The following is a 15,478-nucleotide window of genomic DNA, read 5'->3' on the forward strand; positions in this document are numbered from 1 at the left end:
TGGACACTCCAGGACTACCTGTTACTCATCAACTCACTCCACCAGAAATTCTGCCTCCAAGCCTGTTACACCAGCTCGAAGTTCAGGGTTGGGTGTTTTGGGTTTTTTTTATTTTAGCTTAGTTTACAACCTAATTTTTTTCTCCTCCTTTGCAACAGCAGTAACCTTTTTACTCCAGCCTTGGTCCTTAGCTGAGAACTTGAGGCATACAGAATATGCACTCACGTTTACTTCTTCACCGCTGTTCTGAGCATGTGCATTATGGGAGCCTTTAATTACACGGTCACATACTATTTTTGTCACAAGACCCTCATCAGATGACAGTACTCAGCAGCCTGCTGGTTAACATTCTGTTCTCCTTCCAAACTGTGGATTGTTATCACTGCTGCAACTAGCCACTGCTTTTGAAAATACACTTTTTGGAAGACACTCTCACAGGCTTTTCCTAACAGAATACTTGGGTTTTGTCACAAAACAGAATACTAAAAACAAACACCCCAATTTAGCATTGTTCCCCAACAAATTTGAGTATTTATGTTCACTGCACTGACTTTACCAAGAGACCCGGGATTAGCAGCCTCCTGTCTGATTCACAACTTTACAGAGGTGAAGAGATCAGAAATCTTTGGGCCCCAAGCAGTTCCTAAAGCCTGAAGAGGAGTTTCAGAAATGCCCAATTTCTGTCGCAAACTGGAAACCTTCTGCCACACATCTATCAGTTTCTTCCCTGTCCCTTACATCTGAATCCTAATTACTTGTCTATACCAGCCCAGCATCCAAAGCTCTAACTTTTCAGGTCAGTTCCTTTGCAATTCCAAGGCAGCCACCTCATTAGCCTATAGCCCTCAAACAACTTCCTAGAGCAAGTCATTACCCAAGGTCAAATACTCAAGGTTCACCTTACCTGCTTCTCCCCTCCTACTGGAAACCTCACCATCCTTGTTCCCAGTTCATCATTCTTCTGCTAGACTCCTCACCCAGTCTGTTTCATTCCTTACCTTGTAATCCCATCCCATACCTCTCTGCCCTGAACTCTTCTCCAAAATCTGTGTTCCTTCCACCAGCTTGTTCTCCCACACTTTTTGATTTAAATATTGTTCTGTCCACTGAACTCTGGTCTTGCTCCTCATACCACTCATCTCTGTTCATCTCCTGTTCCTCATGCTCAGTCATTCCAGACTCCACCCAGAGGGTCTCACTTCCTTCCCAGTGTAACCTGGCAAAGCTGCATGCTATTGTGCACCCATCAAAATTCACTACACCAACAGAGATCCCAATAGCTGTAACAAACCTGTGGGGCCCAGAAGCATCTTCCATCTTGGTGCTGTACCAGGAGAGTTCACACAATCGCCTTTTACCCTCACACATTCACTTTCAGTGAAGGAACTCCGGGTATACTTGCAGGTATTCCCAAGATGCTCTACCCACTCTCCTAGCATAGTTGACCACGTTGAGCCGTTGTTCAATGTATATTCTTCGGCTCACTTGAGCCATTAAGGGCTCCACAGTTAATTGAAGGTGAAGCATTTATTTTCCAGAAAAGAACCCATTCAAACCAGAGCTGCCTCTACATTACCCTCTTGCGGCAACAAAGGGTAGTGCACAGAATGACTCGAGCTGGTTGTACCTACATATAAAGGAAGATTCCATTTCTCTCCAGACACCCTTTGACTAAAAAGATGTGTATGTGGAGTATGAAATAGACTCCTGCAGTTTAAAGGCTGTGCCTCATTAATTAGGAACTTGTATTTTTGCTTATAACTGTAGTGCATCAAACAAACTTTACTGCATCCATCCCACCTAACCACTCCCAACTTCCTATCAATGTTTCCCATTATAAAGGGGAAAACTGAAAGAGCAGAAGAAATCTCTTCCTTCTCCAAGTTCTTAGTCAGTTCGCTGCAAAGGACTGATGGATGACAATGAAAGGTGCAAGAATTTTCATTAAAGGACACAAAATAGGTTGCCATCACTTCAGATTACTTCACTATTTCTCTATTTGTAAAGCACTTCTGGTTTTATAGAGCTCCTCTGATAGTCTGAGTTAAAGAGCAAGTCCTCGAGTTTCCACCAACAGTGGACCTCTTCTAAACTGCACATGTATGAGGCATTCTCTATGTGTTATGAGAGAGAAAAACCAAGCTACTGGTAAGAAACATCTCCATTTCTAGGAAATGTGAACATTTTTATTGCTCCTTTTGTGATCTTACTTCCTTTGGCAATTTCTTTCTACCAGCCTTGAAAGACTCAGCTCACCAGCAGGATCTGTTATCTGGGAGGCTTCCCAAGATGGGTCCACAACCTTCAGGTTGGCTGTTTTAACTCAAGCATCCTGCTGTCTTCCCAGTCGTTACTAAGTTGCCTCTTCATGCTGCCTTCTGTAAAGAACCCTAACAATTCACCCATGGGAGAACTGTTCATCCCATTCCCCTCCCTACCCCCCCTTCCAAGCCAACCTCCTTTCTGCAACTCAAATCTGCTTCGTACAAAACATGTGAGATTCACTGTAACAAATGCATGGCTGCATGCTTCTTATACCATCCAAATGAATTACTTCTTGGGGAAACTTGTATTTCAACACTGTGCTTGATATTTTAAAGCATGTTCAGCTTTCAATCACTTCTGTTTCTCACAGGAACCTTCACAACTCCCTTTCAGTTCTGCAACCCACAACTTAAATTATGTATACAGTAAATACAGCCTAACAGCTTGGTTCCTTCGTATCTTTGTATCTCTAGTCCTCTCCATGAATGATCCTCACTGCAATCAGTGAGATTACTCGGTAATTAAGGAGAACTCAATGCATGTGAGTAGAAAAAAATACTGTATAATTAAGTGAAGTGGGTTTGATTTTTAGACTTTTGGGGGGTTTCCTGCAGGACCTGAATCAACCACAATAGCCATCACAGATGTCATTGCCTGTCCCAATCTTGCAATACACCACAAGTATCTTTTTGAAGACAGTCACACTCACTCAACAAGAACAACAGGTAATCGGGTTACCTCTTAGAATAATCCAGACTGCTCTTTGAATATACAGACCCAAGTGTTGTGCGCTACTTTTCAGTATTTACAACATCTGCCCCAGAGCATTCCTTTGGATGTTGACCTGTTTTGAGAACAGGAAGCTGTATTAAACCTGCTCTGCATTTATAAGTCCTTGTCATTTCCTCCCCCATCCCATTCAATTTATTCAGCATTCAATTTATTTAGCCTGTACTTAACTGTTTCTCTTTTTCAGCAAAAACTTCAAAAGACAAAGACCAGTGCAAATGTGAAAACCTTGTGACATTCCAGAACTATGCAACTAATGAAGTACGAAAACTCACCCAGCGATATATCCTTTCAGAATTGTTTCCAACATTTAAGACAAGGGGGGCAGGGTAAAAGAAACTATAATTGGAATGCATCAAGTCTAAGCTGTCTCCATAGCTCAAATCAATCCACTGTCATCAAAACCTAAACTACTTAATAGACAACATTAATCTCTTAAGTAGCAAGGCTTTTAAGGCTTGAGATCTGCCTTAAAAGATCACAGAAGGAACAAAAGTATCAATAAGGATCTTAACTTTTAATAATCCCTAACAGCAAACACCTCCAAGGACAGCAAAGAAATGACTGGCCAAATTCAAGTAATACTCTTTGCTTGGGGTTATTTCTTCAGATGGTATTGCAATAGCAGCTACTGCCTACAGAATCAGAATACAGGAGATGGCTCCCTTCTGAGCTGCTTGCTGAAGCACCAGACGTAGTGAGTCATCTAAAACAATACTCCAAATCAAGTGGAATTCAGAGGACTGAGGTCTGATTAATTTTGCATAAAAAAAATGCAGAGGAAAATTAGCTAAGTGCAGATCAATAGCTTTTTCTCCCATATACAAGTCAGCCAGTCTTTTCAAAGGAGTTTAGTATAGCAGCCTTTACACTACCTGTAACCAGACATCTCAGGAAACAGCAGCAAATTGGCAATACAACTTTCTGCACTATTTTGCATCATGCAGTACTTACGCAGCATATTCCATGTTTGCTTGACGAAAGCTGCTTCTGCCTAATCGAACAGTAAAAAGACATCACATCTTCTATTTAAGTTTTCTGTGTGCAAGATCAATAGGCACCTATTTTCTGCCGAGAAGAGTGCAGCGATACCAACAGCTCATAACTGTGTGCTTCCTAGATAACAACAGCTTCAGACTGAGGAACCTGAGGAGTTTATGGTCTGTCCAGTCAGGCTAGCAGAGCCCTCAGTGGTCACGAAAGCAGGCAAGACCACAGAGGGCTCTGTTAACCTGACGCAAAATATTGCCTACCAGTTCAGACTTCACCTCCAGCTGTTTTGTGTAACTGCAGCAGCCAGCCTCATTCTCAACTTCCCAAGTGAATCCTTCAGCTGGTAGTTTAAGGAATTACATTCTGATCATTTGATTAACTAAATTATTCCATGCAAAGTAGAATTACTTTATAAAGAGGGAGAAAGCCATCGCGTAAGTTTATTGCTAGGTCCTTCAAATGCTTAACTTTTACCTCTCTGAAGGGACCTCCCCTAAGTCTCCAAATGAGTTCAGAGAAAAATCTCTAGGTCATTTCCCATCTCCTTAAAGAACATTAGCCAAACACATGCAGTTCCAACCCAGATGCTGGTAAGAAAGGAGACCACTCCTTCCACCTTCAGCAGAAGCCTTAGCCTCTTTACAGTGACCTTCTGCAGCTGGGCTATGAGGAGCTCTGAACTTAAAAGAAAACACAGCTTAGTGAAGTTCTGCTTTACAATTTGAGCAGGCAACCCTGTGATTTTCAGAGTCCAAGAAGGACTCAAGGTGATGGAAAAGCTGCCGACACTGAGCCAGAGACCTATACATTTTAATAGGAACAGTGCCAAACACTCCCTCAGAGCACTATACGACCACTGCTTTTAACAGAAACTATCCAGTTTCTTCTCCATTACAAACCTCATTTCTCTGCCTCATCTGAAAAGCAACTCAGATACTGAATAATATACTAGTTCTTGATAACTGCAGAAGACTGCTGGCAAGTCCCCATCCCAGGGATATGGGGGGACAGAGAACTGGCTACAAAACTAGCTCGTTACAGACCATAAACTTAAGAGGGACCAGTCCAAACTGTTAATTTGTATCCAATTACATTTAACTTTCTCAATCTGTAGATGAATACAGTTTCTACTGCTTGAACTTTGCCTCTGTATACATTTAAGAGGCTCTGAAGTTACACAGGAGGTGGCTCAAATGATGCTAGCATGTATACAGTAACCCCTTCTGCATGACAGACAGCTGAATTACCAACATAAACCTAATGTAAGGGGCAGGCTAGTCCCCACAGAAGCAGCAGCACTACCACTCTTGCTCCTTACTAGCAAGAGGATAAGTGCGCCCACTGTCAGTGCAAGGGGGCAGGGGGGCGATGGTGCATAGCTGTTCCAGCCAAACCCAAGAAGCTGAATTCAATTTGCCCATCTACCCTAACCAATTTCTAACAGCTCCTTGTCAACGATCCCACTTTCAGACGCCAAATTCTCCACTTTCCCTTGTAAGACCTTAAAGTGTTGAAACCAGGATTACTAGAAAAGACAGGAGTGGAGTGCAGCAACTTAAGCCTTTCTAAGGTGGGCCTCAGTGCCTGCAGCTCTCTCTTGATGCTAGGTCCCCTCTTCCTCAGCTTCCCCGAGCTCCAGCCTTACCACAGCTCTTGGGAGAGCGAGCTTAGCCAGCCTCCTCCTGCAGCAGACAAAGCATTCCTGCCAGCTGCAGGTGTTTATCAGGAAAGTGTTGCACACCACTTTGCATTGCTACACCTTCTCACTTTCAGCAGAGCCAGCCATAGACAGAGCTTGTTGTGCTCTACTCCACATCTGTCCAGAAACTGCTGGTTTTGTATTAACACTACCCTAATGCTATACCACCATAGGGCAGGTATGCAACAGCAGCAGCAGCAATTTTTACTGCAGTAACAGAAGAAAATGGCCAGTTTTCAGAACCACCCACCTTTTTAATAAGCTGCAGCCTGAACTCCATGTCCAGGTATGCTAGTTAATGAATGGGGCTTCACACAGCTTTCTCAACCCAGCTGATCAAAGCAGAAGAAAACACAGGGGAGTATTGTATCAGAAGCTACTGGGAGTCGAAGAGGGTAACAAAAAGGAGAAACAAGAGCAAGCTTATAGACCAAAGCGATCAGGCAGCTGACACTTTCGTGTAATGCATCCTATCAGTAGCTCACTTTCCTCAACTTTTGTCTACTGGAAGAAATGACGAAGAGAATGGAAGACTTGGAAAACAGGCTAAAATACTGATCAAAACTTAAAAGTGTACACTACACTGTATATTTATACATACAACCTTGTCAGAGCTATTTTCTTAAACTGTTTCAAAGTAAAGTAACAAAATCTTGTGTCTGAAGTTGAAAAGAATATTTTGGATCCGTGCATCTATATACTATGTCTTCTGTCTTGCATTGATTGCAGATAAGAAATGTTGAAAATTTTATATATATAAACAATTTAGTAACTAGCAAAAATTCTAATTAAGCAGAACTAAACAACTGAAATAAGCTATGCAAAATAATAAAATACTGTTATTTTTTGAAGTGAAACTTCCATGTTTTGAAGTACTTTTAGGGTATGAATTTATTTGGCTTGCTTTTCTGTATTTCCCTTTTCTACTCACTCTGCTAGTATTTTTAGCACCCTATCTGTGTGGATACGCATATTTCTATATATACATACATATATAAAAACAGAACAAGAGGGAAGTCTCCTGGATTACCAGGGTATTGCAATCCAAATTTCAAGTACTTCTCTTACCACATCCAGACCACGTAACTTCTCCCTACTTGGTCTGCATTCAGTGCTTCTCTAACTTTCCTGAATGCAACTAGTACTTAAATTACTGACACATCCATTGGGCAATACAACTAGCAGCTGCACACCTGTGTGTCAAACACCAAGACACAAACAAAACCACCAAATTGCTTCCAGTCATTCTGGCCAGCTGAAGGGCCTTCAGGTTTTACTCCTTCCCCTTGGCAGCAACTAGCTTTTAGCTAGTGTGAAACATTTAACAGCACCATCTACACTATCTCTAGAACTGATCTCCAGCTATAGTTTAATAGGTAGAGACACCAGCACTTCAGACTTTGCTTTGGCACACATTGCTTTGCCTCTGTTACTCTCTCCAAATGGAAATACACAACTTCATCCATTCTATACCAGAAGCTGAAGTAGTTGCAGCAAAACTAGACTAAGTGACCTCAGATAAGCTAACAAGTCTGCGCAGGTATGTAACAGCAAGCTTTAAAAGGTACCTTGTGCTTTGGCATACTTTAGCAAACAGAATGCCAGTTCTCTAAAGATTCCAGCACGTACTAATTTTCATTAGACGTTTCTTTTACTGCATGTCAGCAAAGCACTGGCACCACAATTAACAATCACTAGTAATAATGAACCATCCTGCATCACGGTCTCACACAAAACATGCACAAATCTGTAAGACACCAATGTCCTCAGCAACAGCAACTGAGAATACCAATTCATCTGTCTCCAATATAACATTTACAAAAAACTTTAAAAAAAAAAAGTACAAGTTTAAAATCAACTTTAAGTTAATTGGTATCTTACTGAAAGCATGTTATACATCATGTCTATCAGCTACCCTATATTCTCTTGGAAGAAAAAAGAGAAGGGGATAATTTGCCTTTGTACTTTGTGATTGACTTATCACAAAGTAGATAGTCTTCATAAAAAGAACACAACATGTTAGGAAAAACAGCACAAAATTTTTTTAAAGTAAACCCTTTGCAATCCCTCACCAACATCCCAAACTTGCTACTGTACCTCCCATTACACCTTGTTTTTGCATTAGCACTGAAAGCCAGACACTAAGGAAGCCCTAGCCTGTTGGGATTTGGCATCATACTTGCCATGATCAAGTCTTCCTCCACTTACCTCTCAAGAACCACAACTCCTAGGGAAAGAAACAGGCAAGTTTTGTCCTGTGAAGGTTATTTCTAAAAGAACAGGAAACACAGCAGTGGTAATGAATCTTCATTTATATAGTTTGTTCCCTAAAACCAGCAAAGGTATAATACAAATTTTTCTTAAAACAGATCTGTAACCAGTTTTATTGTAGAAATAACACCTTTACAGCATTTACTTCTCACTGGTTTGTTCTGGCATGCTTCTAATGATGTCAGAGTCACCTGTAAAGCAAACAAAAAAACCCATATTGTTACAAGAAGACCCACAGAAAGATGTTTTCAAAAAACCAAACCCCAACACACTGATTCTATAAATAGAAAACAAATTAAAAGCAATACAAAAACAGGAAAAAAAGCCAAGTAATTTTGATGGCTCAGTAAAAAAATACTTGCAACTGTATTTTGCTAATCCCTACAAAGTATTTGTACAGTGATTATATATCTGTCACTAGCATTCACAAAGCCAGTACTAGAGCAACAATCTAGTCCTGGAGGACACAATGCATAGTTTTAATATAGCGAATGTCTAGCCTCCCCTGATCACGAAAATATCAGGACAGCGAGAATATTCGCATTATGTTGCATAACAAAAAGATTTACTTGCAGTTCCTTCCCCACCCAAAATCAAAGTCAAAAGTAACATTTTCAAAACATAAGTTTACAGCTAGCATTTGAATAAAAGCAAGCTAAATAATATTTTCTGAAGAAACAGCAAATTCAAATTGATGTGACTTGGGGAAACATTAGGTGAAAGTTATTACAGAAATCATTAAATCCATGTGTATGCATTTTGGTCAACAGAACAAAAGACTGATTCTTAAAAGATTCTAGGAAGAGAATGAAGTCACCTAATTAGCAGTCTAGATAAGGAACTTTAGCAACTCTCTGGCACAGAAGAGTGCTACCAAACCCTAGCAATTATAAACAGGTGTAGTTTAAGAAGAAAATGTTTAATACAATTTAACACTGAATTAGTATCCGCATATAGGTTATTTTTGTACATTATCATTCGAGGAAGCATAACATTTGTACATTATCATTCGGGGAAGGATAACTCACATAAGATTAAGAACAGTCAGACAAGGTTGACGTAAACAGCATGTAGCACAAGGCTCATATTCTAGCTGATGGGCACAGAAACACGTACCATGAAGTTGCTTCCCAGCCACTGAAACCTCATTACAGACCAAAAGGTAGAAAAAAATACATGCTCACAGGGTTTAGCAGTAAAAGGAGCTAAGTGCTAACATACGCAGCAGTAACTCCAGGTTCTAAGAACTTAGAACTCACAAAAGAACAACAGGATCTTGGTCACCTATAATTAAGTTAAACCTGACAGCAAAGGACAAAGTGTGTAATCACTCCTGCACGTTACTGGCTCAGTGCTGCTACTCACAGCTGAACAGAGGAACCACTGATACATATCCATTTGGTCACTGTACTGTGAGACACACATACCTGGGTCAATAATAGCCAGTGTGCACACTCTGTAGTACTTTCCGCACGCTGTGCCCAACTCAATGTTGTTGCCGCTATAGTGATGGACACCAGTCTTGGCAAGCATAGCGTAGTACTCAATCTCTGATTTTCTGAAATTCAAAACCAGGGTGTTACAGTACTAATGTGACTGACTGTAATACAGCAAGAGCAGCTTTAACTCCAATCACACTTAAATCTTACAGTTCTCCCTCCCATCCAGAAAAACACACCTGTTCCTTACTACACAAAATCACTACTGTGTTCTGGTTATAAGGGTTCCTGAACCATAAGCATGCCGAGTTTGCACTTCTGGAGTGCAAACCATTGAGGATGCTCCTACGCATGCTTATTCCTACAGCAAAGCAGGGGATTCAGGACTTCCAAAGGGTTGTAGGAGCTACATCAAAGTGCATAAATGGTGACCTTTATTAATGTGTCATGACACCCAGTGGCCAGATGCTGAGGAGAGATCAGGTTGCCACTAGCTGTGAAAGAAACCATTTTTCTTTAACAAAAAACAAAAAAACAAACAAAAAAAAAGGTCAATCTATATTCCTTTCTCTTCTGACTTCCACCAGGAGATTCTAGTGGGCAATACTGCTCTTCAAACACTTCTGGGATCCCCACTAACATTCTACCTTCTCTAACAGTCCTGCCATTTCTCTTTTTTTTTTTTTTTATGCATTTTTTATGCTTTTACCATTTCTTGAATCTGCCAATATCCCTTGATAACAAAAAGGGCCCAAAAATGTCAGGAAATTTGTAAAGATTTTGTTCCCAAAAAGCAATTTCACTGGCCAGGAACCTAAATTTATAACTTAGTTGGACAGCAAATTTTGTCTGCTTCAAATGTTTTAAATCAGTGTCAACTACCAGTTTTTCTACATGTAAAATTATTTTCCAATATATTACTTCGGAAAAACACAGGAATTCTGCCCCATTATACTTTCAACAAATGGTATTACTGTATGAAAAGCTCCCAGTATCTTTGCTAGTGCAAGCTCTTTGAATTAGTAAGCTAGAAAAATGCTGGGAAGCATTTCAACACATCCAGACCTGGAATCATTACAGACCAAACAGCCCAATACTTTTACTTCATAGCACTCTGGAACATGCCAGCAAAGTACTCTGCATTAATAACTTGCTGCAGCAATTAACACGAAGTACACAGTGTATTTGTACAAAGAACCTGTCTTAGTTTTAAAGATGGTTGTTTTTTTCATACATTTGCTTACCTCAAAGCAGGACAGTTGTTGGCTAGGATGACCAGCTTGGCTTTGCCCTGCCGAATCATTTTCAGAGTCTGTTTGTATCCTAGCACATATTTACCACTTTTCATAACCAGCTGAAGCCTAGAGTTTATGGACTCTAGGGACTTTTTCTGAAAAAAGATGTGGAAAAGCATTATTTTATGTTACTTTACATTTTGCAAAATAGTGGGGAACATAATAAAATGAAGACATCCCAAATACAAGAAATCTTTTAATAACGTCCCCATAACTGGCCACACAGAATAAAGGCCAGCCTACTGTATGCGAAAACTTTTGGCTAGGGGGGTTGCTGATGCTATGTTTTCCCAATTTCATAAAAATACCTCTTAACCACGTATCTTACAAGATGAAAATACATCTTAAAACGTCGTTGCTGCTACCCACGTTAATCAGTAACATCCAGATGTATCTGACAGGCCTTGACAGGCTCACTTAGGCAAGTCCCAAGTAAATGCTACTTCTGCCTTGCAAATCTACGCCACGTTTAGCGTATGTCTCTTTCTAGGGGGCACGCCAACGCTGTTACACAGGTTAGCAGAAACAAGCGAACACATGCAACACGAGCCGACACCCCGACAGGAGCGCGCAGTGCTCACGACAGCAGGTAACTCCATTTCCGACGATGCACCACGCCACTTAACAAGAAACTCACACTTGGCAGTCGCTCTAAGCGGAAGGCAGGCACATCGCAGGAAAGGCAAAAGCCGAGCGAGCTCCACCGCGCTGGCTCCCCCCTCCCTCCAGCCCGCCTCGGAGCCCTGCCAGCAGCCCGGCACGGTACTCAGCAAGGGGCCGATGGCAGAGCAGCCGCTGGGAGAAGGCCGCAGGGCACGGCCCGAGCTCTAAGGGCCGCGACAGGCGCCTCCAGCTGCGGCCAGGGCCCCGCGCCGGCCCCGCCCCCCACCCCAGCCCGCTCCGCCGCTCCGCTCCGCCTCACCGCCCCGCTCCGCGCCAGCCGCCGGCGGAGGCCGGGCCGCCGCCACGTGAGCCCGCCGCGGCCCGCTCCCACTCACCGTCTTCTTGGCGGCCACCATGTTGCTGCCTCGCGCCGGGTCGGGCGGTTCCTGGAACAGAGGGGGAACGGCGAGAAGGGTGAGCACCCGGCGGCGGCCCCCCGCGCCCGCCCGCGCCGCCCCGACCCGGCCCAGCCCCACTCACCGGAGACGCGCCGCCAAGATGGCCGGGCAGCCAGAAAGGACCGAGCTCCCACAACGCATCGCGGATCCCCGCGCGGCAGCTCTCGCGAGAGCCGCGCGCGGCCGCCCCGGCCCCTCCCTCCAGCTGCTAGTGCGCCTGCGCCAAACCACGCGCGGCCGGGCCGGCCGGGGGCGGGGCCAGGGCCTCAGCGGCGCTCCGCGGGCGGGGCCTGCCTCGGCGCGCGCCGGAGTACTCCTGCGCAGTCCCGCGGCCCTCCCACACCGGGCGGCACGCGGCGGCCCCCGCGCTCTTTTACCTGTCGCAGCCCTGCGGGAGACTTCAGGCCCTGATCAAGGAAGCCCGCCTGAGCCTCCCGCGCCCTGTGGGGACTGTCACTTCTGCTACAGGGCCGATGTGGAGGGTCCCTCTGGCACCACAGGCCGCTGGGCCCGTATACACCGGTGCTGGTGTGACTCCGCGCTTCCCTGCTGCGAGTGCTGAGCGCCCCGGTGCCCTGCGGAGCAGCGGTGCCCTCCTTGCGCCGGGCCCGAGGGTGTCTGCCAGGCCCTGCTGCTGCCCGGCGGCCATAAACAACCTGTCCCCATGAGATACTGCCCCACACTGAGCCAGCACCTGGATTTCAAGCAGTAAATGTGCCACTGACCTTAGGAATAGCTCTGGGAACTGAGGCTGCCTGCGTTAGCGGGTTCAGCTTTGGGTGCCCTCAGTAAAGCTCCTGGGTTTGGCAGGGGCAGTGGTGCTTCTCACCCACCCAGCTGTGTGATGGCCTTGGCCCCCCGAGAGCAGCTCTGTCCTCCGCTGTGCTGGAGTCGCCGTGCACCCCCGTGGGCTCTGGAAACCATCATTAGCTTGCTGAACACACGAGCACTAGCTATGAACATGGCTACGACGTGAGGTTCTTCTCCGTTTCAGGCAAAGAACAGTTGTGATAGATCCCAGGGTGGTATCCAGTCTAGGACAGACACCCCAGGCTGGTGCAGGGATGAGCAGCGAGTGCCAGTTCGGCTGGTGCCTGCCTGGGTGTTGCGGGGACAAGCAATGTGGGTGTTCAGGGTGTGAGTTTAGGGGGTTGCCCTGTGACACCCCACCAGGAGGAGGCCTGGGCATCCACCCACAGGACAGAAGGTCTTCTGCCGGTATGACAGCATGCTCTTAGGACACACCACACCAGAAAGGCACCCCAGTGTATACATTTTCTCACAAAATTGCAAAGCTAGTGTAAAAGTTTTCTGGACTTGCCTGGGTTAGCACAAGCCTGGGAGAGCATTGTGCTTGTTTGCTTTAGGAAGTCTGGTGCCTTTGCCGATATACAATGCGCATCAACAAACTCAAAAGCCAAGCCAAAACATGTTGTATTCAGTTATTCTAGTATTCTTATATTAATAGAGTTTATTTCAAATAAGGGAAATAATTTATAGCAATATACTATTATGCATTTCAACTGGTGCAGCTACCTCCATGCTAACTTTTCTCTGGTATATGATCACACACATTACCAAAATATTTACGACAGAATAACCCTCTCAGTGACATGCAGCCTTTAGTCAAAATCCACATCATCGTCCCAACCATTTTTTTATGTGTAGACACTAAGTAGCAACCTTAGGTTTTGACAGATCATTTTAAGCACCTAGATTAAGACCTAAGCTGCTAACACTGAGATAAAGATTGTTAGAAAAAAATACCACCAAACTTAAGTGGAGATTGACTATGCCAGGTGAAACTCAGGCATTGCTTCATCTCTATTTGTAAAGTCCTCTGGGAATAATTTCTAGATTAAGCACATAAAAATATTATATAGAGTATATAAATAATAATATATGTTACATTTTTATGTGTCTCTATAGCCCAATGTCACTTACTGAAACAAAATAATTTTCAGCCTTTTACAGGGTATAAATAAATCAGTTTTGAAGTATACTTCAAACTTTTATTTTCTTTGGCAACTAAAAAGTAAACTTCATTCTGCATCTCATTTATTTTCTTTGGCAACTAAAAAGTAAACTTCATTCTGCATCTCATTTTTTCTCTTGTTCCATGTCCTCTCCACATCCCATACTCAGGTGCATTGCTGTTATTCCTCCCATCAGACAGCTTCTCCATCTCCAACAAACAAGAGATCCAGGAAGCAGCTGGCAACGTCAGCAAAAGCAGCACTGCTTCTCCCAGCACTAACAGCAGGCCCTGTGGCCACATCCAGCCCTCCTGCCTGCCCCACTGACCACATTCAGCCAGGGAGGTCAACTCCTTCATGGGCTGAGTTCGGTATTGCTTTGGCTCAGGGGCTCTGCGTGCTGGTGCTCAGTTTGGCAGTGAAGATGAGCATGCACCCAGGGCAAGCAGAGCCCTCCTCCTCCCTTCCTGCTTCTTCCACCCTGGCCTTACTCTGCTTTTGCCTAGTGAGAGGGCAGGGGCAGGGTTTCCAGCAGAGAGGGAGATAATTTAATTCAAATGTGGAGAGCAGTAGTCTTGAAAGACATCTCTCACTGCCTTTCCCCCTTAAAATGCTGATAAGGTGGTATAAGAAAGCACAAGTGAGAGGTATGAATTAGGAGAGTGAGAGCACTGCAAGAAACATCACTGGTGGAGCATTGACCTATCCCCAAAACTTGGAGAGCAATGTTATCATTTTGAACCTAGAGATAAGTGAAACCAACTCAGTGTATCTGAGAAATTCTAAGTGATCTAGCAGATGGAAAATATCTTAAGACCATAAAGAAGCCTTATTTTCTTTGAGTCTGGACATGCAATCACAGATTTGTGAGTGACTGGAGTAACAGTCTAATGGCCGCCCTTTAGCTGGGGCCATAACTTCAGGATACATTGACTTTGGTAAAGATGGCAGCCAAAGGAGTTCCCACCCTGAGCCTTTTTTTTTCCCACAGAGCTGTTCTTAAGTCAAGCCAGTGCTTTGTTTGGCATCCTGTGGCAGCACTGACAGAGCCAGTGGGATGTCCTGCTGGGGGTGGAAATGTGTGGCCCTGGAGGATGAGACAAAAGCGCAAGGCAGGGACCTCCCGCAGCAGCACTGGCACCAATGACAGCGTATCTGCAAAGAACAGTCCAGGCCATGGTGGCCGGGTATACTTGTACCTGAGGATGGACAAGCAAGTTCATACATTTTCCTCGGCAGCTGGGGCTGGCTAGGATCACCTGTGGGGTCTCTTGCAGCAGTTCGGCTGGAAGGAGTAAGCGCTGGGCTTGCTGCAGGTGCAGGCCCATCTATGCAGCACAGGCACCCGTGTTTCTGCAGAGAAATCCCAAAGCAACTTTTTATCCACGTTATGGAACCCAAACATTACCCCCTCAAACGCAATGGTAGTAATACTGTCAGCTTGTCAGTGGGGTGGTCGCATTGTTCATTGAAAAATGACATGTAATCCGATGACAGTAAAATGAGGCATTAAGGGAAAAGGTGTGTGTGTTAGTTACATGTGCTGTTGTAGGTGCTGTGTATAGTTAACTGAGAGAAAAGGTTGGGACGAAGAGAAAGAGAAAAAATAATACTGAAGTCTAGACAACGAGCAGTACATGGACATCCTAGAGCCTGTTAAATTATCTGAACTTCTGAGATCTTTATAAAG

At 44.2% G+C, this 15,478-nt stretch overlaps 2 protein-coding genes and 1 non-coding gene across 8 annotated transcripts in view; 1 reads left to right on the top strand and 2 right to left on the bottom strand.

Annotated features, from left to right (window-relative positions):
- MATN2 (matrilin 2) overlaps positions 1-6,418 on the top strand; it is a 76,295-nt gene extending 69,877 nt beyond the window's left edge. For 3 of the 5 annotated variants that reach the window (XM_040586589.1, XM_040586588.1, XM_040586592.1), the window contains 4 exons: positions 2,237-2,308; positions 2,880-2,990; positions 3,242-3,337; positions 6,252-6,418. In XM_040586589.1, coding sequence (XP_040442523.1) covers positions 2,237-2,308; positions 2,880-2,990; positions 3,242-3,337; positions 6,252-6,304 — 332 coding nt within the window. In that variant the 3' untranslated portion in view covers positions 6,305-6,418. Of the gene's footprint in view, positions 1-2,236; positions 2,309-2,879; positions 2,991-3,238; positions 3,338-6,251 lie in introns of all 5 variants that reach the window. The other 2 variants (XM_040586590.1, XM_040586591.1) reach the window with 2 other exon arrangements.
- Positions 6,419-8,040: 1,622 nt separating this feature from the next.
- Positions 8,041-12,024, bottom strand: RPL30 (ribosomal protein L30). Of its 2 annotated transcripts, XM_040586594.1 has the most exons (5): positions 11,895-12,024; positions 11,750-11,800; positions 10,701-10,846; positions 9,445-9,575; positions 8,041-8,208 (listed from the first exon to the last, which is right to left on the bottom strand). In XM_040586594.1, the coding sequence occupies exons 2-5, from the start codon at positions 11,768-11,770 to the stop codon at positions 8,159-8,161; spliced, it is 348 nt and encodes a 115-aa protein (XP_040442528.1). In that variant the 5' UTR covers positions 11,771-11,800; positions 11,895-12,024; the 3' UTR covers positions 8,041-8,158. The 2 variants fall into 2 exon arrangements, with proteins under 2 accessions (XP_040442528.1, XP_040442527.1); XM_040586593.1 differs by lacking the exons at positions 11,750-11,800; positions 11,895-12,024 and having other exon boundaries at positions 10,701-10,885.
- Positions 8,427-8,561, bottom strand: LOC121085918. Its single transcript, XR_005827232.1, has one exon. It is a non-coding gene; the product is annotated as a small nucleolar RNA SNORA72 (small nucleolar RNA).
- Positions 12,025-15,478: the final 3,454 nt, after the last annotated feature.

Source organism: Falco naumanni, chromosome 3, assembly GCF_017639655.2.
Source record: "Falco naumanni isolate bFalNau1 chromosome 3, bFalNau1.pat, whole genome shotgun sequence".
Lineage (NCBI taxonomy): Eukaryota > Metazoa > Chordata > Aves > Falconiformes > Falconidae > Falco > Falco naumanni.

What these genes read in the sequence shown, in the direction of transcription:
- RPL30 (XM_040586593.1), bottom strand. Translation starts at nt 10,870, where the DNA reads ATGCTTTTCCACATCTTTTTTCAGAAAAAGTCCCTAGAGTCCATAAAC. An exon ending in AACAACTGTCCTGCTTTGAG is followed by an intron (nt 9,576 to 10,700) that starts GTAAGCAAATGT and finishes TTTGAATTTCAG; the next exon opens with AAAATCAGAGATTGAGTACT. An exon ending in ACTGGCTATTATTGACCCAG is followed by an intron (nt 8,209 to 9,444) that starts GTATGTGTGTCT and finishes TTTGCTTTACAG; the next exon opens with GTGACTCTGACATCATTAGA.